Source organism: Anomaloglossus baeobatrachus, chromosome 2, assembly GCF_048569485.1.
Source record: "Anomaloglossus baeobatrachus isolate aAnoBae1 chromosome 2, aAnoBae1.hap1, whole genome shotgun sequence".
Classification (NCBI taxonomy): Eukaryota; Metazoa; Chordata; class Amphibia; order Anura; family Aromobatidae; genus Anomaloglossus; species Anomaloglossus baeobatrachus.
This window is the reverse complement of record NC_134354.1, coordinates 323,065,409-323,091,469: the sequence shown is the minus strand read 5'-3', so window position 1 is coordinate 323,091,469 and position 26,061 is coordinate 323,065,409. Positions and strand designations below refer to the sequence as shown.

The following is a 26,061-nucleotide window of genomic DNA, read 5'->3' as shown; positions in this document are numbered from 1 at the left end:
AATGTGCTTGATGCACATCTAGCTGTGAAGTGTACAACTAGGGCACAAGTGCTGCCACTGATGGGGTGTCTGTGTGGCCCAATTTTTGGAAAAAAAGGGAGACTCTTCTTGGAGTAACCCTTGCTGTGTTTTTAAAAATGATCCAAGATGCACAGCGCTGGGATCAGGAAAGACTTTGCTACCTACCCCGGGGTCATCCTGGTGACGGTTAAGTATGGCATATTTTTGAATGTGCTTGATGCAAATCTAGCTGTGAAGTGTACAACTGGGGCACAAGTGCTGCCACTGAAGGGGTGGGTGTGTGTGTGTGGCCCAATTTTTGGAAAAAAAGGGAGACTCCGCTTGGCGTAACCCTTGCTTACATTGTTTTTAAAATGATTCAAGATGAACAGAGCTGGGATCAGGAAAGACTTTGCTACCGACCCCGGTGTCATCCTGGGGACGGTTAAGTATGGCATATTTTTGAATGTGCTTGATGCAAATCTAGCTCTGAAGTGTACAACTGGGGCACAAGTGCTGCCACTGAAGGGGTGGGTGTGTGTGTGGCCCAATTTTTGGAAAAAAAAGGGAGACTCCGCTTGGAGTAACCCTTGCTTACATTGTTTTTAAAATGATCCAAGATGAACAGAGCTGGGATCAGGAAAGACTTTGCTACCGACCCCGGTGTCATCCTGGGGACGGTTAAGTATGGCATATTTTTGAATGTGCTTGATGCAAATCTAGCTGTGAAGTGTACAACTGGGGCACAAGTGCTGCCACTGAAGGGGTGGGTGTGTGTGTGGCCCAATTTTTGGAAAAAAAGGGAGACTCCGCTTGGAGTAACCCTTGCTTACATTGTTTTTAAAATGATCTAAGATGAACAGAGCTGGGATCAGTAAAGACTTTGCTACCTACCCCGGTGTCATCCTGGGGACGGTTAAGTATGGCATATTTTTGAATGTGCTTGATGCAAATCTAGCTGTGAAGTGTACAACTGGGGCACAAGTGCTGCCACTGAAGGGGTGGGTGTGTGTGTGGCCCAATTTTTTGAAAAAAAGGGAGACTCCGCTTGGAGTAACCCTTGCTTACATTGTTTTTAAAAATGATCCAAGATGAACAGAGCTGGGATCAGGAAAGACTTTGCTACCTACCCCGGTGTCATCCTGGGGACGGTTAAGTATGGCATATTTTTGAATGTGCTTGATGCAAATCTAGCTGTGAAGTGTACAACTGGGGCACAAGTGCTGCCACTGAAGGGGTGGGTGTGTGTGTGGCCCAATTTTTGGAAAAAAAGGGAGACTCCGCTTGGAGTAACCCTTGCTTACATTGTTTTTAAAATGATCCAAGATGAACAGAGCTGGGATCAGGAAAGACTTTGCTACCGACCCCGGTGTCATCCTGGGGACGGTTAAGTATGGCATATTTTTGAATGTGCTTGATGCAAATCTAGCTGTGAAGTGTACAACTGGGGCACAATTGCTGCCACTGAAGGGGTGGGTGTGTATGTGGCCCAATTTTTTGAAAAAAAGGGAGACTCCGCTTGGAGTAACCCTTGCTTACATTGTTTTTAAAAATAATCCAAGATGAACAGAGCTGGGATCAGGAAAGACTTTGCTACCTACCCTGGTGTCATCCTGGGGACGGTTAAGTATGGCGTATTTTTGAATGTACTTGATGCAAATCTAGCTGTGAAGTGTACAACTGGGGCACAAGTGCTGCCACTGAAGGGGTGGGTGTGTGTGGGGCCCAATTTTTGGAAAAAAAGGAGACTCCGCTTGGAGTAACCGTTGCTTACATTGTTTTTAAAAATGATCCAAGATGCCCAGATCTGGGATCAGGAAAGACTTTGCTACATACCCCGGTGTCATCCTGGGGACGGTTAAGTATGGCGTATTTTTGAATGTGCTTGATGCACATCTAGCTGTGAAGTGTACAACTGGGGCACAAGTGCTGCCACTGAAGGGGTGGGTGTGTGTGTGGCCCAATTTTTGGAAAAAAGGGAGACTCCGCTTGGAGTAACCCTTGCTTACATTGTTTTTAAAAATGATCCAAGATGCACAGAGCTGGGATCAGGAAAGACTTTGCTACCTACCCCGATGTCATCCTGGGGACGGTTAAGTATGGCGTATTTTTGAATGTGCTTGATGCAAATCTAGCTGTGAAGTGTACAACTGGGGCACAAGTGCTGCCACTGAAGGGGTGGGTGTGTGTGGGGCCCAATTTTGGAAAAAAGGGAGACTCCGCTTGGAGTCACCTTGCGGTGTTTTACATGATTTTAGAATGGCGTGCCATGCCTATATCTGTGTCTCCTCCTCTTTTTCCTTGTCCAGCTCTTTTGTTTTCGCATGAGTATATGTCCTTGTCACTTTCCCATGTGTTTGTGTTGTGTTGTGAGTTGTTTGTCACCTTTTGGACACCTTTGAGGGTGTTTTCTAGGTGTTTTTATGTGTTTGTGATTGCCTGCCATTGTTTCCTATGCGGTTTGAGTTCGGTTCGTTGAACGTTCGCCGAACCGAACTCGAACGAGACGCCCGTTCGGCGAACCGAACTCGAGCCGAACCGCGACCGGTTCGCTCATCTCTAGTGGTTACCATGCATCTGTAAGCTACTGCAGTGCCCTTCTCATGAGGTAAGAAACATAGTTAATCAGGAGAGCTATACTACATTTCCAAATTGATTTTATAGTTGCTCTGCTGAATGACTACCAAACATGAGAGTCCGTTATACGCCACAAGAAAACGTCTAAATAGCGAGTTCTGTTGTTTAGTGTTCATTCAGCTGGATAACTGGACTTAAAGGGGTATTCCATCTCCAAGATCCTATCCCCAATATATAGTAGGTGGAGGGGAGGAATACTCCAAATTACCATCACAACAGTAGGGGTGGACCCAGACTTTTCTGGAGCCCAGCCCGATTAGCACAAACTCATAAGCTTATTAGAAAAAGAGAACAAGAGTTTTTATAGTGCAAGAGGTAACAAGTTTTTATTAAACACAGGTGGGGGGAATCCAAACAGTCATTAAAAACATATAAAAACATGAATGGCGGTTAACCCCTGCATTAGGGCATGGTACAGATATTGGAATGTCAATACATAAAACATGTAGACAGCACGTACTCAATGGTGCAGAAATAACACATGGGTATTATTTAGACAGGCCACAGAGAAAACAGTGATATCACTTTATCAGGCAAAGTTGCTATAGTGTTCCGTATTTAACACCAGACCCTGGAGTGTATCTGCATGAGGCATGCAGATATAACAAACTTATTTATACAAAGGCACTATATGAATACCATTTGATATGCTGCCAAAGCACTCTAAGGTCATGCTGCCGAAAAAGCACACTGCATTGTGTAATTGCAGCCATAATTGAAATTGAAGCCCCACTCAGAGCCCGCACACATGAATAACAGTGCAAAAATAGCCCATTACCAGTCCAACCAAGTGAGGGGGAAAGGTCCGCCAGTAACTGCAGCCTCTGGAAGACCTACGTACGTTTCGATATTAGGTGTATTGAATCTTCATCAGGGAGGAGGCATGAAGTGACAACACTCCCCTGTCACTGGCTTTTAAATATGCCATTGTGATTGCCGCGGACCCGGAAGTCTCGCTCGCGATTCACATGAACAATTAAAGATGGACCCTTTTATGCGATTTGGCCTTGCCTTTTGCAAATTCATGAATGTTATTATGTTATCCTATATTGCAGTGAGACTTGTTTACATTTGCTGCGGTATCCGGTTGTCTCTGTGCGATCGCATCTGGTGCCGCTCGTGCGCGCGTAGCTGGGGCCATCTACACGTCGCGCGCATGCGCGGGAGCCTTGGTGACGCGTCCCCGCTCCCGCGCATGAGCGAAGATGACGTGATGGCCGTTATCTCGCGTGTTTTCGTCCGGCGCCAGGTGTGATTGCCGCGAGCGAGACTTCCGGGTCCGCGGCAATCACAATGGCATATTTAAAAGCCAGTGACAGGGGAGTGTTGTCACTTCATGCCTCCTCCCTGATGAAGATTCAATACACCTAATATCGAAACGTACGTAGGTCTTCCAGAGGCTGCAGTTACTGGCGGACCTTTCCCCCTCACTTGGTTGGACTGGTAATGGGCTATTTTTGCACTGTTATTCATGTGTGCGGGCTCTGAGTGGGGCTTCAATTTCAATTACGGCTGCAATTACACAATGCAGTGTGCTTTTTCGGCAGCATGACCTTAGAGTGCTTTGGCAGCATATCAAATGGTATTCATATAGTGCCTTTGTATAAATAAGTTTGTTATATCTGCATGCCTCATACAGATACACTCCAGGGTCTGGTGTTAAATACGGAACACTATAGCAACTTTGCCTGATAAAGTGATATCACTGTTTTCTCTGTGGCCTGTCTAAATAATACCCATGTGTTATTTCTGCACCATTGAGTACGTGCTGTCTACATGTTTTATGTATTGACATTCCAATATCTGTACCATGCCCTAATGCAGGGGTTAACCGCCATTCATGTTTTTATATGTTTTTAATGACTGTTTGGATTCCCCCCACCTGTGTTTAATAAAAACTTGTTACCTCTTGCACTATAAAAACTCTTGTTCTCTTTTTCTAATATAGTAGGTGGAGTAGCAATAATATCAGCAAATACCAATATTTGGAAATGTAGAATAGTTCTCCTGATTAGGCATGCCCTTTCCTCATGAGCAAGGCATTGCAGCTTTGGTATCAACAGTTACGACATGGACTCTGCTGCTGTGGACCCGAGGAGAGTGGGTGCAGATTCATTGCACCCACACTCCTGACATGAAGGGTCTGAGCTCCTAGAAAATGGATACGTTCCCTGAGCGTGTCCCCCCCCATATTCTAGACGGTCCAAAGTCGTCGTGGGACCCCCTTACTTGGCTGGTAATCCAATTTGGGGGGGACCCTACTTTTTTTTGTAAATATTATTTTTTTTAAAATAATTATAAAAAAGAGACTGGGGTGACCTCCACATTGGATCCCCAACCACGGTAAAGCTGCCAGCTGTGGTTTTCAGGCTACGGCAGTCTGCTTTACCCTACCTGGCTATCACAAATGGGGGGACCCCACGTCATTTTTTTAACTATTTTTTTAAATTAAAAAAATTAATGGGCTTCCCTGTATTTTGATTGCCAGCCAAAGTAACACCAGGCAGATGGGGGTGGCAACCCGTAGCTGTCTGCTTTAACTGCGCTGAGAATCAAAAATACCGCGGGGCGCTACGTCATTTTTTTTAATGATTTATTTTTACAGCACTGTCATGTCAGGCAATCAAAATACAGGGAAGCCCATTTTTTTTTAGGTAATTAAATAAATAATAAAAAAAAATATATGGGCTCCTGCTGCATTTTTTGTATTGCTAGATAAAGGTAATCCAAGCAGCTACTGGCTGCTAACCTCCACTGCTTGGTGTTACCTTCACTGTCAATGGAAAATCCAAGGAAGCATTTTTTATTTTTTTCCCCCAAAAAACTAAAAAAAAAAAAAGAGCTTCGCCATATTTTTGTATGCTAGCCAGGTACAGCAGGCAGGTACGGGCTGCCCCCAACCCCTAGCTTCCTATTTATACTTGGCTGGGAACTGAAAATATAGGGAAGCCCTTTTTTAATTATTTATGAATTTCATGAAGTAATTAAAAAAAAACGTAGGCTTCGCCCCATTTTTGTGTCCAGCCGGGTACAACTAGGCAGCTGGGGATTGGAATCCGCAGCACAGGTTAGCCCGAGGTTTCGAGGCGCCTCTGCTGCAAATTACAGTCCGCTGGCGCCCCAGAAAATGGCGCTCTCATAGAAGCGCCATCATCTGGCGCTGTATCCAACTCTTCCAGCTGCCCTGGGGTGATGGTGGCTCGCTGGGTAATTATGAGTTAATACTATCTTTGTTTTACTAGCTAGTATTAAGCCAGAGATTCTTAATGTCAGGCAAGTTTGACCTGGCCATTAGGAATCTCCAATAAAGGGTTAAAACAAAAGACACCACACAGAGAAAAAATACTTTAATAGAAATACACAGACACATTAGAGACTCCATGTTTATTACTCCCTGTCAGCCCTCCACGATCCTGCTCTTCTGTCTTCTTTCTCCTTCAACCCATGCAGCTCTGCTACATCAGGCTTCACTGCATGGGAGAAAGACGCTGCTGCCCCGTGCAGAAATCACTCAGTGAGAGTGACCACAGGCTGCCGGCTGTTAGCGGTGACTTCCCCACTCACAGCCAGGTTACCATAGCAACGGTGCTCCGATCACATGATTCCCGATGCCGCTATTCACCAGCTGTGACAGTCAGTCCTTGCATGTGGGCTGACTCTGTAAAGAGCGCCCCATGCAGGAACGGGGAGTCGTCCGTGTGCCAGAGCATGTCGCCGGTACACGGAGATACGCAAACGATCACCGCGTACTGGAGAGATGCACTGACAGGACCTAGGACAGGACATGACGTCTAGCCATGTGACCAGTCTGTAGCCAATGAGATAATATACACGTGACTGGTCACATAGCTATTTTGACATCACGATAGGTCCTATCATCACTGCTGGTTACCGGGAGGACACAGCGATTACCGATGGAAAAGCTGCAGGAGACAGAGTGCAGGACGCATCGCGGGCACTGGTAAGTGTTATGGCAATGTTTATTAACTGTATGTGTACATTTATAATGTGTATTTATGTGTTTGTGATTGCCTCCCATTGTTTTAAATGGGGTTTGAGAGTTTCGTCGAATGGCTCATCGAACCTCTTGAACCCCATTGAAAACTCCATGGCACTCAAATGCATCTCAACTCGAACTCAAACTCGAACTCTAGGGCGGTGGCTCATCTCTACTCATAAGCTCTTAAAGTGCTTCCAATATATTGTTTTTTACATATATCACATGATAAAAGATATAAGACATTAGACGTCCCGCAATTTATTAATGAATTTATGTTATATTTTTTTCCGGTTGTAAAAGATACAAAACTTTTTGTGTTATACATATATTTGCACAGACCGCAATTTTTTTGACCACATTTGACTGATCCAGTGGTAGGTAACCACATGGATTTGTCTGAAGTTTTGACACTGTAAGATCTGGTATTATGATCACTGAGGGCCAAAACATTTCCTAGAGACGTATTATTTCTCGAAACAAACTTGACTCCTTGTTCCAAAATTGTATTCAAAGTGGGATCGACTGACAATATTGGGAGGAACCTTTTTATGATGTGAACTACATTATAAAAATCTTTGCTGAACCTGGTAGAAAATACTACCTGTGAGTCACTAAGATCACTATTTTTTAGCAGTTTGATTTTTATCCTCCAAATATTGACTTCTCGATTTTGAATCAGTTTTATTTTTTGCTTTATCAATAATTTTTCTGGAATAACCTCTATACTGTAGTCTCCTGCTAATTGTCTCACATTCATTTTGGTACATCTCAGAGTTTGTGCAGCATCTCTTTGCATGTATAAATTCCCCAGCTGGTAAATTAGTGGTAATATGCTTGGGGTGGCAGCTCCTAGCATTTAATATGGAGTTGCCTGCTGATTTCTTCCGATATAAGCTACACTCCACCTTTTTGTTACTAGAGTTACCTTCCAAAAAAAATCTAAAAACGCAATGCAGTTTTTGTGTTGTTCAAAAGTAAAGAAGATGTTACATGGGTTATTATTGATATAATTAATGAAATAAAAAATGTTTTTCAGACCCATGCCAGATGATAAGTACATCGTCTATAAATCTTAAAAGAATACCAATGTTTTTACTGAATGGATTACAAATGTCAAAAATATATTGCTCCTCCCACCAACTCATGTAAATGTTCGCCAGAGATGGGGAAAATTTCGACCCCATAGAACAGCCTTTTTTCTGGATGTAAAAATCATTAGAAAACATAAAAAAAATGTTTTTTAACAAAAAATGTGTAGCAGTCAAAATAAATTCTTGTAAATCTGGCGAATAGTTACTGTATTTGTTCAGTTGGTGTTTGAGGGCAATCAGAAAAAGATTATGAGGAATGGATGAATACAATGATTGTACATCGCAGGTTATCCACCTAAAATCCTCCTGCCAGTGGACATTATTCATTACATTTAGTACATGTTTTGAATCCTGTAAAAAACTAGGAGAATTTTGTGACAAAGTTTGCAATCTTGTATCCACCCATTCTGAAAGATGTTCCAGGAGAAAGTCGATGCCTGAAACTATAGGATGAAAAATTGGAGGAAAAATTTCATAATGTAATTTTGGTAGTGTATGGAATAAGGGAATTTGTGAGTCTGAAGGACACAAATAATCATCTTGTTTTTGATTTAAAATTCCAAAATGTAATCCCTCCTGCAGTAAACTTAGTAATGATTCCTTAATACTGTTAGAGGGATCATTGGGAATTTTTTTATACAGTATGTGTTTTCATCATTCAGCATATGATTTATTTCTCGTATATATAAGAATGTGTCCATAATAGCAATGGAACCTTCTTTATCTGAGTTTCTGACAATGATGTATGGATTTGCATTTAATTATTTTAGGGCTGTTTTGTCTGCTAGATATATTAGGGCAGAACTTTTTTTCTTTGCCATGTAAGTTTGTAAGTTCAGATTCTACCATGTATTGGAAATCTTCCATCGATTGTGTCCGTGTTTGGACAGGGTAGAAGGAAGGATTGAAAAGCTAGAATCATGCAGAGACATTAATTTACCACTATTGTCAGACAAATCTCGCAAAATCTGAATAGAAACTTGCTCATTGAAAGAAGAAAAAGTTAGCTTATCAACATTATTTGCACAGGTAAGGCTGTTTTCACACATCAGTTTTTTGGCATCAGGCACGATCCGGAAAAAAATTTAAGCGACGGATCCGGCGAAAAAATGGATCAGTTGCATCAGTTTTTTCCATCAGTTCCTTCAGTTTTTTGACAGATCCGGTGTGATACTGAGCATGCTCAGTTAAAAAAACCAGATCCGGCGTCGATATTCTTCCATTATAAAACACGCCGTACGGCGCGATCCGTTTTTTTTTTGCTGGACACAAAAACGTTCACTTCAACGTTTCATCCGGCCGCCGGACAAGTAAATTTTGCCGGATCCAGCAAAAAACAGATGAAACGCATGGCCATCCGGCATAATCCGTTGCTAATGAAAGTCTATGAGGGAAAAAATGGATCCAGCGGCAATAGATGCCGGATCTGTTTTTTCATATTTTTGCCGGATTGTGCCTGATGGAAAAAAACTGATGTGTGAAAGCAGCCTTAGTGACTCTTCTGCTTGTTTATCATAGAGTGTCCGATCTAGAACAGGTGTTGTGATATCCAAAGATTCACTCGGTTGAGCCCCGTTCACACTAACAGAATTAATCACTGGGTTTCCACATTGTTCAGGATAAGATGTCAAATTCTCAACTACTTGAATGTCAGACGTTGGTAGAAGCTTTCCCTTTGCAAGATTATAGGAAGAAGAAATGTTTATTTCTACTTTTTCCATTTGATGAAAATGCTTTTTCTCTGTCAATCTTCTTATGAATTTATTTACAGCCAATAGAGTGTCAAAAAGGTTAAACCTAGTGTCAGGCACAAAACTTAATCCTTTCTTGAGTAAATCAAGTTGATGTTGTTTGATTATACAGGCAGATAAGTTCACCACTGTGAAATCCTCCTCAGTTAATAATTGTGTTTCTTTTTTAAAAAACTGCAGGTTTTTCTTTGACCGATGTTTCCTTCCTCCCCTCCTTGTTTTTTTCGGGGGTTTACATTCAACATGGTCACGTTTTTTAAAAAAGGTAGCACATATTTTTTTAACGGATGTGACATACCACAAGCAGAAAATGAGGAATTTGAACAGCTGATGTTTGAGTTGGATAAAAGCATGGCCTCTCACCTCAGAGTGTGGTGGGATAAACAGACTGTGCAGTCATATTTCACATGTAACATGATCCCAAGGGGGCTGCGTATGAATAAATGCCCGACAACAGAATATGATGTTGACTTCATGACCAAATGGAATTCAATATTGTTGGAGTGTTCTACTAAATTAATTCCACTCCTTGTTGAACATGAACAGATTAAATAAACTACTTTGGAAGAGAGCATCAAAAAAATTGAAAGTTCTCTTACCAAATATATGGACACCAGCAATTATAATGTTCATAAAATGAGAATTAACAAAAAACTAATGGAAATGGAAGATAATATTACTGCTATCAAAGAAAGAAAATTTAAAAGAGATTAAGAGAGGACTACAGCAAAAATCAAGTTTATACTTGGCCACAACATCGCAGAAATTTTCAATCGGGCTTTAGGCTATGACCGCACTTTGCGTTGCCCTACATGCAGTTTAGGATGCACCTTTTTGCCTTAATTGATTTAGCCAAAGTTGCCTTTTCCAGAAATTTAGCGCTAAAAACGCATACATATTTACCGCGTTTTAGATGTGTTTTTAGCGCTTTTTACGTGCTTTTTCACATGTGTTTTGACAGATGCGTTTTGAACATCAAGACACTGCTAAATAAAGATTAAATAGTCAAACAGAATGAAAAAAGAGAACAAAAAGAAAATCATAATTTTGGAATTAATAAAGAAAATAGTTATTTCATGACATTATAGTGGTTTTATAATATTTAATGCTAAAATAGCAATTAAGTCATAATTTTCTTTAATTTAATTGTCGGACTATGTGTGTGTGTAAAGGGACATATTATTCCATTATTTTAATGTCAGAAAAGCATGCGTTTTTGAAGTCCAAAACGCATGTTTTCAGCACCTAATAAGCAGGTAAAACGCTGCAGTTCAAAACGGACCTAAAAAGCAGCTAAAACGCAGGTGGAAACGCAAGTGCGGTCATACCCTTAAATCCATCCTCAAAGGGAAAAACAGATCCTATCCGTCTGATACTTCCAGAGTCAATTTTTCTTCCACAGATTTTGAAACTACGGTTGTGAATACTGACCTATCTAATTCTGACTCTGTTTTACCATCAACATCATTAAAATACGCAAATGGAACAAATTCAAAAAACTTGACCATGTTGAATGTAAACCCCCGAAAAAAACAAGGAGTGGAGGAAGGAAACATTGGTCAAAGAAAAACCTGCAGTTTTTTAAAAAAGAAACACAATTATTAACTTAGGAGGATTTCACAGTGGTGAACTTATCTGCCTGTATAATCAAACAACATCAACTTAATTTACTCAAGAAAGGATTAAGTTTTGTGCCTGACACTAGGTTTAACCTTTTTGACACTCTATTGGCTCTAAATGGATTCATAAGAAAATTGACAGTGAAAAAGCATTTTCATCAAATGGAAAAAGTAGAAATAAATGTTTCTTCTTCCTCTTATCTTGCAAAGGGAGAGCTTCTACCAACGTCTGACATTCAAGTAATTGAGAATTTGACATCTTCTCCTGAACAATGTGAAGACCCAGCGATTAATTCTGTTAGTGTGAACGGGGCTCAACTGAGTGGATCTTTGGATATCACAACGCCTATTCTAGATCAGACACTCTATGATAAACAAGCAGAAGAGTCAGGGGTACTTCTCACATGGCGAGATCGCTAGTGAGATCGCTGCTGAGTCACGGTTTTTGTGACGCACCAGTGACCTCATTAGCGATCTCACTGTTTGTGACACTGAACAGCGATCTGGCCCCTGCTGTGAAATCGCTGCTCGTTACACACTGCTCTGGTTAATTTTTTGGACGTTGCTCTCACGCTGTGAGGCACACATCGCTGTGTTTGACAGCGAGAGAGCAACAATCTGAATGTGCAGGGAGCAAGGAGCCGGCTTCTGACAGCCTGCGGTAAGCTGTAACCAAGGTAAATATCGGGCAACCAAGCGAAGCGCTTTGCTTGGTTACCTGATATTTACCAAGGTTACTAGCGTCCGCCGCTCTCAGGCTGTCAGTGCCGGCTCCCTGCTCCCTGCACACGTAGCCAGAGTACATATATGGTAAATAAGCAAAGCGGTTTGCTTATCAACCCGATGTGTACTCTGGCTAGAAGTGCAGGGAGCCAGTGCTAAGCGGTGTTCGCTGGTAACCAAGGTAAATATTGGGTAACCAAGCTTGGTTACCCGATATTTACCTTAGCTACCAAGCGCAGCGTTGCTTCAATGCGGCGCTGGTCACTGGTCGCTCCTGAGATCTGCCTGATTGACAGCTCTTTAGCGACCATGTAGCGACGCACCAGCGATCCTGACCAGGTCAGATCGCTGGTGGGATCACTGGAGCGTCGCTAAAGTGTGACGGTACTCTCACTTACCTGTGCAAATAATGTTGATAAGCTAACTTTTTCTTCTTTCAATAAGCAAGTGTCTATTCAGATTTTGCGAGATTTGTCTGACAATGGTGGTAAGTTAATGTCTCTGTATGACTCTACTTTTTCTACTTGGGTTCCCAATCCTTCCTTCTACCCTGTCCAAACACGGACACAGTCGATGGAAGATTTCCAATACCTGGTAGAATCTGAACTTACAAAGTTACATGGCAGAGAAAAAAAGTTCTGCCCCAATATGTCTAGCAGACAAAAAACAGCCCTAAAATCATTAAATGCAAATCCATAATGATTTTTACATCCAGAACAGAGGCTGTTCTATGGGGGCGAAATTTTCCCTGTCTCTGTCGAACATTTACATGAGATGGTGGGAGGAGTAATATATTTTTGACATTTGCAATCCATTCAGTAAAAACATCGGTATTTTTTAAGATTTATAGACGATGTACTTATCATCTGGAGTGGGTTTGAAAAACATATTTTTGACTTCATTAATTATATCAATAATAACCCGTGTAACATCTTCTTTACTTTTGAACAACACTAAAACCGCATTGCGTTTTTAGATTTTTTTTGGAAGGTAACTCTATTAACAAAAAGGTGGAGTGTAGCTTATATCGGAAGAAATCAGCAGGCAACTGCCTATTAAACGCTAGGAGCTGCCACCCCAAGCATATTACCACTAATTTACCAGATGGGGAATTTATACATGCAAAAAGATGCTGCACAAACTCTGAGATGTACCAAAATGAATGTGAGACAATTAGCAGGAGACTACATAATAGAGGTTACTCGAGAAAAATTATTGATAAAGCAAAAAATAAAACTGATTCAAAATCGAGAAGTCAATATTTGGAGGATAAAAATCAAACTGCTAAAAAATAGTGATCTTAGTGACTCACAGGTAGTATTTTCTACCAGGTTCAGCAAAGATTTTTATGATGTAGTTCACATCATAAAATGGTTCCTCCCAATATTGTCAGTCGATCCCACTCTGATTAAAATTTTGGAACAAGGAGTCAAGTTTGTTTCTAGAAATAATACGTCTCTAGGAAATGTTTTGGCCCTCAGTGATCATAATACCAGATATTACAGTGTCAAAACTTTAGACAAATCCACGTGGTTACCTACCACTGGATCAGTGAAATGTGGTCAAAAAAATTGCAGTCTGTGCAAATATATGTATAACACAAAAAGGTTTGTATCTTTTCCAACCGGAAAAAATTACAACATAAATTCATTAATAAATTGCGGGACGTCTAATGTCATATATCTTTTATCATGTGATATATGTAAAAAACAAAATATTGGAAGCACTTTAAAGAACTATGAGACGCCGTGTATCAGAACATATATATGATGCCAGAAATACTACAACTAGAAGTTTGTCAGGGGCCTCTCAGCATTTTTTGAAGGAACATCATGGAAGTTGTAGTAGTTTGAAAGTTAATGCTATCGAAAGGGTTAATCTTCCCAAAAGGGGTGGTGATATAAAGAACTTATTACGTTATCGAGAGGCTTAATGGATTTATTATATGCACACAAGATATCCAATGGGTATGAATTTGAAAAATGATTTATTATATTTGTATTGAATTGTCCGCTGTTTCTGTTACAGTTTCCACAATGAATATTTTTTTTTTTTGTGGTCGTTTTCACCCTTGCCTGGATAAGGAACTGTTTTATGTTAGCCTGTATAGGATTGTGAATAAGGAAGCATATTCTGACATGCGTCCGTTGTCTCCATTTTAAACCCAATTTTTATTATGGATTAGTAAAGCAAAAAGAAGATTTTTATCCATTGGATGTCGTGCTGGATCTTTGATCTTTTGTTTATCCTTGGTCCCGGGCAGTGTATCTCTGGGGAATGTCACTTTGGTGGTGGCCGTTGCCCGAACCCGTGCCCTGGGTACTTTTTTAATAGGGAGTATTTAAAGGGGAGACAAGAGTCATTTGTGTGGCGCCACCTGCGGGTTGCGGTTAATGTTGTGGAACCGTCGCTGCTGAAGTGGGTACTCCCAGGGCTGGTGGTAATGGCAGCTGTGGTGGTAGGTAGAGATGAGCGGTGTTCGAATCAACCCGTTCGCCAATTTCAAATTCGAGTTGTTTTGGGCGATGTTCGAGTAAAACTCGAACAATTTGCCTAATGTTCGACCGTTCGAGTTAACGTTCGATAACGGTTCGATCACCAAAAGCGTAGCTAGTTACTAGCTGGCTTTTTACTGTAATACTGTCAGTCACTGTTAATAATGATATGAACAAAATTCAGCGTATAATGTGCGGGGGGGTGGGGTTAAGATCAGTGCTGCTGAGTGCTGAAAGAATGGCGATCGCCATTTTTTTTTCCTAACTGCGCATACAGTGGGGCGGGCCAGGCTGTTAGCCAATCACAGACACACACACAGCAAAGTGGATGCCAGACAGGCAAGAGCATGTTTCATTGCCTGTGCATATACGGATAAGGCTGCACATCAAACTTAGATAATAGTATAATGCCTCAAGCATATGGACAAATATTGGAATATACAATGAAAAATGCTACTTGCTAATTTGAACATGTGAATAATGAATTGCATACCTGCCATGAATATTAGGAAAAAGGAGATATTTAGCAATCACATTGATCAATGTAACTGAGCCCCAAGGCCTCGTCAAGGCATATCTCTATATTGGGGTCCCTAGCTCTGTGACCCTAACTGTGTGTCATCTCATTGCAATTAAAAACTGCTATGGGTGGAGAGGGGTAACTAAGGACTTTCTTATATAGGAGATGGAAAAAACATGGCCGAAAGGGTCACAGAGCTAGGGACCCCAATATAGAGATATGCCTTGACGAGTTACATTGATCAATGCGATTGCTAAATATCTCCTTTTTCCTAATATTCATGGCAGGTATGCAATTCATTATTCACATGTTCAAATTAGCAAGTAGCATTTTTCATTGTATATTCCAATATTTGTCCATATGCTTGAGGCATTATACTATTATCTAAGTTTGATGTGCAGCCTTATCCGTATATAGTATGTAATTTTTGGCTTGCACTCATAATATATATATTAGTGCTCACTTCAGTTATCCTATTCAGTTATATGTAGTTTTTTTTTCTGAATGTGAACACAGCTCCGCCCCTTTCGGCCATGTTTTTTCCATCTCCTATATAAGAAAGTCCTTAGTTACCCCTCTCCACCCATAGCAGTTTTTAATTGCAATGAGATGACACACAGTTAGGGTCACGGAGCTAGGGACCCCAATATAGAGATATGCCTTGACGAGGCCTTGGGGCTCAGTTACATTGATCAATGCGATTGCTAAATATCTCCTTTTTCCTAATATTCATGGCAGGTATGCAATTCATTATTCACATGTTCAAATTAGCAAGTAGCATTTTTCATTGTATATTCCAATATTTGTCCATATGCTTGAGGCATTATACTATTATCTAAGTTTGATGTGCAGCCTTATCCGTATATAGTATGTAATTTTTGGCTTGCACTCATAATATATATATTAGTGCTCACTTCAGTTATCCTATTCAGTCATTGCCTGTGCATGTCACATGTCCTTGCCCTATAAGACCCGGCCATTTTCCCCATCGCCGCCATTATCTCAGTGCTGCGGGTGTGTGTCAGTCACCGCTCCCGCTGCTGCTGCTGTGGGCGCTATACACTTATACAGTGCAATCTACAAATTGGTTAAGGATTAGGGACTACTTGTAATTGCAGGCCTTTTCAGGGCTAGATTAGAGCAGTTCATAGCCATTTTTGCTAGGCAGGTCTGTGCCAGCGCTGTGCAAGAGTTTTTCACAGCGTCTGTCTAAATCAGCTCAGGCAATTCCATTGGACATAGTATCAGCGTATGTGATACTCAGTGACGTACCACTGCTTTCCACAAACATAGCCCCGTTCTCCATTTCTGCTAGACAATTTGTAACTGCAAAAAGTGCAGGCTATTCCTTGGGGCATAGTATCAGCGTGTGTGATAGTCAGTGACGTACCACTGCTTTCCACAAACATAGCCCAGTTCTCCTTTTCTGCTAGACAATTTTTAACTGTAAAAAGTGCAGGCAATTGTTTGGGGCATAGTATCAGCCTGTGTGATACTCAGTGACGTACCACTGCTTTCCACAAACATAGCCCATTTCTCCATTTCTGCTAGACGATTTTTAACTGGAGCTAGTCCAGGCAATCCCTTCGGCATAGTATCAGTGTGTGATAGTTAGTGGCGTAGCACTGCTGTCAAGAAAGCTACCCCACCTCTCCATCTGTAGTAGCCAATTTTTAACTGCAGCTAGTCCAGGCAATCCCTTTGGTATAGTATCAGTGTGTGATAGTCAGTGGCGTAGCATTGCTGTCAAGAAAGTTACCCCACCTCTCCATCTGAAGTAGCCAATTTTTAACTGCAGCTAGTCCAGGCAATCCCTTGGGCATAGTATCAGTGTGTGATAGTCAGTGGCGTAGCACTGCTGTCAAGAAAGCTACCCCACCTCTCCATCTGTAGTAGCCAATTTTTAACTGCAACAAACAGTTGCCAATTTGTTCACATACAAAATAAGTGGCAAAAGGCCAGATGCTGGTGGAAGAGGAACAGGTGTGTTGGAAAGGAAAAAAAAGTTTGTGTCCGTGGGGTAGGTGGTAAAGCAATAGTAACATCTGCTGAAGAAAGACCATCTTCCAGCCAAAATAAGATGTCTACTTCTTTCTGTGAACAATCTGATATGATCCATTTCTTTCGGACACGACCATCACTACCAAATGTAGATGAGGCACAAAAAGGGCAGGTGCTTGAATGGATCTCAAGTGCTCCATCAAGTGGCCTCTCCTCCACTTCAACTTCATCAACATCCCAAGTACTCCAGTCCTCTGAGGTGTCACCTCAATCGCACTTGCTTCCTACCAGCTCTCAAGTCTCCACCCGCCCTGCTGAGTATGGGGTACCAGAGATGGTGGAGTCTGCAGAGCTGTTCAGTCACACTATAGCCTGGGAATCAGAGGTCTGCTCCAAAGCTGCAGTGAGTCCAGAAAAGGAAATGATCTGCACTGATGCCCAGAAGTTTTGTGAGTCGGATCTAGGCCCAGATGAAGAAGGTTCTGAAAATAATGTAGACCGTCATTACGAAACTGTAACTCCTCTTGGTGGAGACAATGAAGGAACATGCTGATGATGATGAGACTCAGATACCTGATTGGAACGACAACTTGACTATTCGGTCAGGGCAGGAAGAGGATGGCTCTGAGGATGAGGGGAGTGAGAAAACACAGGATGATGATGAGGTTGGAGATCCCATTTACTGTCAACCCACAGTCAGCCAGTCGATGAAGTCAGCAGAGGAGGTGGAGGAGGATGCTACTGACGATGAGGTTAGGTTGCACCTTGCTGGACAGAGACGGAGTACTGGAAGCACGTCAACAACTGCATCCTCAGCCACAACTCTATCTCTGAGCAGAAGTTGGGGTGGCTCTGCAGGTCGCATGGGCTCTAAGCCTTGCCTAGCCTGGTTCTTTTTAGACATCGCAAAGGATCACCCAACTCATGTCATCTGTAAGATTTGTTGCCAATCTCTAAGTAGAGGCTAAAAACTAGTTTGAGTACTTTGTCAATGAACCGTCACATGGATATGAAGCATAAGTCACAGTTTGAAGCTCACTGTGCTACAATGCGGCCTAGCGGAGCGGGCCAACCACCGTCTGCTCCTTCAAGTGCATCCGTGTGCTCTTCATCCTCTGTGACTGTGGGGGCAGGAGTCACAAATGCTTTTGGACGCAGACCTTCCACCTCTTTACCCGCAAGAGGTAGTGTGATTGGCAGTCGTCAGTTGTTTTTGAAGTGTAAACAGCTGCTGGTGTTGAGCTCTCCCAGACATCAAGAGCACCACCTTTGGATGTAGGCAACATTATGTCTCCACCTGCACCTTCCTCAAAGAACAGCAGTTTGCCAGGGACACCCTACTCAACGCCATCTCAGCACAGCAGCCAGCCCTCTGTCCCTCAGATGTGGACAAGTAAAAGACCATTTCCTCCTAGCCATGACAAAGCTAGGAGGTTGACTTTCAGCATCTGCAAGCTGTTGGCTACAGAAATGCTGCCTTTCCACCTGGTGGACACACAGGATTTTCGAGACTTTATGTCCATCGCAGTGCCCCAGTACCAGATGCCCAGTTGCCACTACTTCTCCAAGAAAGGTGTGCCTGCGCTACACCAGCATGTCGCACAAAACATCACGGCTTATTTGAGAAACTCTGTGCGTGACAGGGTGCATTTCACCACAGATACTTGGATCAGTAAGCATGGACAGGGACGTTACATGTCACTGACTGGGGACTGGGTAACTATGGTGAGAGATGGAGAAGGGTCTGCTGTACAAGTCTTGCCGTCCCCACGAGTTGTGCATCAATCCTCTGTATGTAGAAGTTCCTCAACTGCTTCTGCCTCTTACATCTCGTCTGAGTCCTCCAACTCCGCCCAAAGCATGTCTGATCAGGCCCCCCACGTTGTAACTACACACAAGGAATCCCACACACCTCCTTACTATGCTGGCAGCAGAGCTCAACGGCATCAGGTGGTTTTTACGTTGAAATGTCTGGGAAATGTGAGTCACACAGCTGACAAGTTGTGGTCAGCTCTGGATACTGAGTTGCATCAATGGTTGTCTCCACTCAACCTGCAGCCAGGGAAGACCGTGTGCGACTATGCTGCAAACCTTCTGATGTGGCTGATGTGTTGAACCTTGTTGTCCAGCAATTTTTAACCCACTATCCCGGCCTACATGGGCTTCTGCAGAGGGCACGGTCACTATGTGCTCACTTCCACCGTTCACACTCTGCAGCTGAACGACTTGCATCTCTCCAGAAATCTTTCAGCCTGCCAGCTCACTGCCTGAAATGCGATGTGCCGACACGCTGGAATTCGACTCTCCACATGTTGCAGCGACTGTGGCAGCACCGCTGAGCCCTGGCGCAATACGTTATGATGTATAGTCTGGGCCAACGAGATGCAGAGGTGGGGCAGATCACGCTGCTGGAGTGGTCTGAGATCAAGGACCTATGCACCCTTCTGCACAGTTTCGACATGCCGACGAAGATGTTTAGCGCTGATGATGCCATTTTCAGCATGACAATTCCAGTCATTTACATGATGGAGCACACTCTAAATAGTATTCGGAGTCAGGTGGTGGGACAAGAGGAAGGGGAGGAAGTACAGGAGGATTTATATGCGGAAGGGATACCAAGATCTACAAGGTCCAGATGGTCAGCAGTACCAAGGCGGCAGGCATGGAACGGTGGCGGAGAGGGATTAACAAGGGCGCATGGTAGCAGCCAAACTGTTGAGGAAGGTGCAGGAGCCCAAGAAGAAATGGAGGACGAACTGGCAATGGGCATGGAAGACTCAGCAGATGAGGGAGACCTTTATCACATTTCTGTTGTGCGAGGTTGGGGGGAGAGGGCAGAGAAAGGAGGCATGATTCTCACCTCACTGCCACCAACACAGCAAGAACTTGGTCCTCCTGGATGCGCAAGACACATGAGCGCCTTCTTGCTGCACTTCCTACAACATGACCCTCGAATTGTCAGAATTCAAAGTAATGCTGACTACTGGCTTGCCACACTCTTGGATCCCCGGTACAAGTCAAAATTTGGCAAAATAATTTCTGCCATAGAAAGGGATGCACATATGCAGGAGTATTAGCAGAAGCTGTTACACAATATGAGATTGGCTTTTCCACTAAACACCAGTGGGGCACAGAGTGAATCTCACAGTTCTAACTTGCCAACCATGGGACTGTTGAGTCATCATCACTCAAACCGTACCAGCAACACCGTATCTGGTGGTAACAGCAAATTTATGGAATCGTTTCATGAATTTTTTAGACCATCCTTTGCAAGGCCACAAGACACATGAAGTCTGACACATAGTCAATCACTGGAGAGGATGATACAGGAGTATCTCCAAGTGAATATCGATGCCATGACTGTGCAACTGACGCCTTGCTTATTTTGGGCTTTCAATCTGGAAAAATGGCCTGAGCTCGCCACTTACGCCTTGGAGATCTTGTCGTGTCCTGCAGCCAGTGTTCCTCGGAACGTGTATTCAGTGCTGCTGGGGGTGTGCTGACAGATAAGTGCCTGCATCTGTCCAGTGACAATGTGGACAGACTAACGTTCATCAAGATGAACAAATCATGGATCCGCAAGGACTTTTCTACCCCTGTGTCATCCTGGGGAGAGTAAAGGCTTGTGTATTTTTGATTGTGCGTCATGCAAATCAACATTTTAAGTTTGCAACTGTGGGACAATTGATGCCACTTAACTTGTGTCTGTGGCCAAATTTTTGGAAAAAATGGAGACTCTTGTTGGAGTCCACTTGCTGTGTTTTACATGATTTTATACATACTTTTTCTATATCTGTGTCTTCTCCTCCTTTTACTCGTCCAGCTCTTTTCTTTCAGCATGAGTATATGTACTTGTCACTTTTCCATGTGTCTGTGGTGTCTTCTGAGTTATTTGTCACCTTTTGGACACCTTATAAGGTGTTTTCTATATGTTTGTATCTTTTTGTATTTGCCTGCCCTTGTTTTCAATGGGGTTCGACGGTGTTCGACGAATACACCCGCCGTTTGACGAACCGAAACAAACTCGAACACTAGGGTGGTGGCTCATCTCTAGTGGTAGGCCCTCCTCTGGCATGGCTGAGCCTGGGAGGCATGTGATGTAGTAATAATGGAGGCCACACCTGGGTTGTAATTACCAGTCTCTACTTACTCGTGGACCCTCAGATGGCTGGTTCTGGTCCCTGTATTTCCAGTGCCAGTTGATGACTCTGTTGCTCTGTCACCGGCAGTCTCAGTGTGGTTGGGACCCTGAAGCCTGGAACTTTGGGGGTCCCCCAGCTGTGGTCTGTTCGGCTGGCAGTGTGGACCTTGTGGGGAGGCATGTGTCCGAACCCTGATCCATGCTTTACTGCTGATGCCTCTGGATCTGTAGGTCAGTGAGGCCCGTGAAGTACCCTCACCATGCAGGTAACTGCAAGGCCATCTGAAACTGTCGCCTGACCTAGGGCCCTGTGCCCTGTGCATTCCCAGGTTCCAGTGGTGCTCCCTCATACCGTCCCTGGTAACTTCACTCCGTTCCAGAGGTACTCGTTTGCCCCTTTTCTGGCAACCTCACTCCTATGTCCCCCATTCACTGTTACACCTACCCAGCTCTCAGGCACGTCTGTCTACATCTCAACTGACTGTCTGCAGTCCCCCTCCCACCAGGCAGTCTAGCTCCCTGGTCAGGTCCCGCCCTCTAGGTGGCCCTCCCTTTGTCTGACTAGGCAGCGCTCCCTGGTGTGGAGTGGTAACTAGGATTTTTTGTGTGTGTTGGTGTTTTTTGCACTGGTGTTCCAGGTTCCTGGGGGTAGGTCCTGCATCCCCGTGAGGATGCAGTTCCCTGTAGGGGTGCTACACTTGGCCTGACAAGGCCGTCACGTGACAGCATCAGCTGATTACCGGAGATCCTGGAGCCAGGTGAATATGCTATTTTTTTTTTCTACTGTTCACTTTTGATTTCAATTAGCAACGAATGTACAGGCAGAGAGAAGCTGCTGCACATACGCTACTAAGCGAAAGTGCACGTCACACATGTCACACAGGAGGAGGAAAACAGGTATCTTCCTCCCCCTAATACTCAAACAACATTGTTCATAGCAGTGACCTGGGAGTCAGAAACGCTTACAGGGGGTCTTCCTCATGCTGCTCCCATGTCATTTGAGCACTGTTATATATTTTTGACATTTTTAGGCTTTCTGCAGACCGCCAAGGGTGCTGATGGAAAAATGCTTGAGTTTCCCTAGGCTAACATTGGGCTCGGTGCTCGGGTCGAGCACCCGAGCATTTCAATATGCTCGACCCGAGCATCGAGCACCCGAGCATTTTACTGCTCGCTCATCTCTACTAACACATCTGCAGAAAAGTATTGTGGTGGAGGGGTGGTACTACAGACGTTTACAGTCCTATGAGAATGCAAGAGCTGATAGAAGGGTTTGTAATATGACACAGCTAAAATCAGCTGTCCTGCCCCTCCCCCACAAAGGGACCTTATCTGAAAGGTATTAGTGTTTTAATCAATCAGGTTAGGCCACAAGATAAGGCTTTCTGACAAAGAAGCATCTTCTACATCATTATCACCGATGACAACATAATATTACAATGGTAGATTAACAACAAAAGTTCAAGTAGGGAATGGACGTCTTTCTTTAAAAATATAATGGAGAGGAGTAGAGAGGGGTGATTAATGCCGCGCCAAATGATCACTGTCCAGATGTCAGATTAACGTGTCTTTATTGTTGGCATAGGTCTATGCGTTTCAGGAGCTCTGCTCCCTTCCTCAGGACCGTCAAGCACCAAAGAAACATCAAATCCCATCAAATTTTTGGTGCTTGACGGTCCTGAGTAAGGGAGCAGAGCTCCTGAAACGCGTAGACCTATGCCAACAATAAAGACACGTTAATCTGACATCTGGACAGTGATCATTTGGCGCGGCATTAATCACCCCTCTCTACTCCTCTCTGTTATCTGATAAACAAGCAAAACATGGCTATTCAATACTCTGAGGGAAAGAAACCAAGGGTTCCCTCAGGGGGGGTGCCAACTTCCAGACAGAACATATTATACAATGAGGAAGGAAGAGAGGAGGCACTGAAGTATGCAAAAATAGTATTTTATTAAACATCAAAAGGATATTTGTTCACTTCATAAAAAGTAAAACATTAAATTATTATAATTTGCATAGAAATATAGAATACTGAGGCCACAAGAGATGGATGGGAAAAGATGGAATAAGTCAGGGAACACAATGATGTACCTACACACACCTACCCTAAACCCTGCCAAGAGGACAGAAGGAGGGCTAGCCGTGGATCAGAGAGGTAGTATTGCCAGAAGAAAGAAATGAGGGGGTGTAATCCCACGGTTTTGGTAAAAATGAAGCCAAAAACTGTGGAGAAGTCATTTCATAATAGTAACAGTGTATTGGCAAAATACATCGCCGAGCCAAGGACTAGCCCTGGGACCATCCAGATTAAAAAACTAGCCGTGGAACAAGAGGTGAGGCAGCAGTAAAAACTCAGTATCAAAGACAACCCACAAAAACTATTACATGGCAGCAAGTTCCAACAGAGCGTATATAGTTGTGGAGCACAAGAGTGAGGCTATGGTGACATATAAAATATGTGAATAGTAGCCAGCCCACAATCGCCCATGGGAAATGCTAATAGCACAGATTGCACTGCTGCCTCACCTCTTGTTCCACGGCTAGTTTTTTAATCTGGATGGTCCCAGGGCTAGTCCTTGGCTCGGCGATGTATTTTGCCAATACACTGTTACTATTATGAAATGACTTCTCCACAGTTTTTGGCTTCATTTTTACCAAAACCGTGGGATTACACCCCCTCATTTCTTTCTTCTGGCAATACTACCTCTCTGATCCACGGCTAGCCCTCCTTCTGTCCTCTTGGCAGGGTTTAGGGTAGGTGTGTGTAGGTACATCATTGTGTTCCCTGACTTATTCCATCTTTTCCCATCCATCTCTTGTGGCCTCAGTATTCTATATTTCTATGCAAATTATAATAATTTAATGTTTTACTTTTTATGAAGTGAACAAATATCCTTTTGATGTTTAATAAAATACTATTTTTGCATACTTCAGTGCCTCCTCTCTTCCTTCCTCATTGTATAATATCCTCTCTGTTATCTGCCATTTGGGTGGCTGCAGCCTTGATCAAAGTTATACACGCGAGTAAAGTAGTTGTGACTGTCACAACTGCATCTGGTGAGTATATTACTCCCCTCTCCTCACCCCGCATATATTGGGGTAATACCCTATCTGCGCTTTTATTTCCACAGTTTTTTCTGTTTAAAAATATATTACAGGTTATGGGTGCTAGATTCTGTGATGAGACCTTTATCCAACGAACTAGTTTGATTGCCATATGTGGAATAGAGAAGGAAATTTTCTCTAAATGTGGAGAAATTAGCACCTGCTTCATGTTGCTTTTGCCTTCCTTTGTACATGTTAGGCAATAGACTGAATTGGATGGACTTATGTCACACAGAGACACAGACACAAAGACAGACACACAGAGACACAGACCCACAGCGACAGACACACATTGACAGACACACAAAGAGGTCCTGGAGGTACACCCCCCCGCTGAATAGTAGGTAGTATAGGTAAGTGTCCTTCTACTGTGAGCGGCTATTTACTTTCCATTTGCATCTTATGAGGGGTGGCTACTGGTAGCCCTATATCTGTGCTGCTTTAAATCTGCTGCTAATGCACATGAACACTTTGTTTTGTCAGCGTTTGGGTGCCCTCCTCCTCTTTTGTATCCTCACCAGCACTTGTGGTCTCACTATACGTGTTTTTGGTGTTATGATTGATTCATTAATAAAATTATATATTGTTTTTCACTGATGTAGTTTTTGGACTCTCCTTTCTAATTATAGGTTTATATACTTGTTGGGTCTCTACCAGATATTTATATATTATAGTCCGTATGTGAGTTAATGGTGGTCTAGTTTAGGCCATCATTTACGCTCCCCACCTATTTATGTTCAGATGTTTTTGACACAAAGAGACAGACACACACAGAGACACAGACACACAGACACAAAGAGACAGACACACAGACACAAAGAAACAGACACACTGAGACAGACACACAGGGATAGATACACATAGAGACAGACACACAGAGACAGACACAGAGACAGACATACAAAAGAATTGATACACACACAGACACACAGACACACACAGACAGACGCACACAGACAGACACAGAGAAATAGAGACAGGCACACACACACAGAGACACAGATAGAGACATACACACAGAGACACACAGAAACACGCAAAGAGACAAAGATACACAGAGACAGACACACAGAGATACACAGACAGAAATGAGACAGACACAAGATACACAGACAGACACACACAGACACACACATACAGAAAACACAGAGACACACAGTGACACAGGCACACAGAGACAGACACACAGATACACACTCACAGAGACAGACACACACATACAAAGACACACACAGATTCACACACAGAGACAGACACACACAGACAGACACAGATACACAGAGACAGACACACACACAGATACAGAGACACATACAGACATGAAACACATACACAGGGACAGAGAAACACAGAGACAGAGAAACAAAAGACACACAGAGACAGATACTGACAGACACACAGAGACAGACACACAGAGACAGACACACAGAGACACACAGACACACACACACACACACACACAGACAGATAAACAAAGACACATATAGATAAACAAAGACAGAGAGATAGAGGCAGACAGATACAGAGAGACAGACAGTCAGAGAGGGAGAAAGGGAGAATGGGAGAGAGTGGGACAGAGACACACTCAGTAACTATCCTGGGCAATGTCAGGTACTACAGCTAGTGTAATAATAAATAAAAGTTCAACTCACCCCCTTTTCTCTAAATCTAAATAAAACATTGTAAAAAATATTAAAATGTTAACATTTTTTGATCTGTCGCCTACATAATTCTCTGAAGTAATTAAGTATAAAAATATTTATCTCATGAGGTGAATGCCAACACAGAAAAAAAATTTGACGCCACAAATCAATTATTTTTTTATTTTTAACTAAGTTCACTTACCCTCCTCGAATAATCCGAACAGAGATCGTTCCCTGCAGCTTCCAGTCACACATATTACTCACATCACTAAAGATCTCATATATGTTTCCCTTAAAGCCTGGCTCTGAAAACAGCATGAGCTGATGATAAA

The 26,061-nt window shown here is 42.9% G+C and overlaps 1 protein-coding gene across 1 annotated transcript in view; it reads right to left on the bottom strand.

The window, feature by feature from the left end:
• The window catches only part of LOC142289738 (uncharacterized), an 834,494-nt gene that overhangs the window by 473,887 nt on the left and 334,546 nt on the right, over window positions 1–26,061 (bottom strand). Inside the window, exon 6 of the mRNA XM_075333662.1 lies at window positions 25,932–26,050. Within this exon, the coding sequence (XP_075189777.1) occupies window positions 25,932–26,050 (119 nt within the window). The remainder of the gene's footprint in view (window positions 1–25,931; window positions 26,051–26,061) is intronic.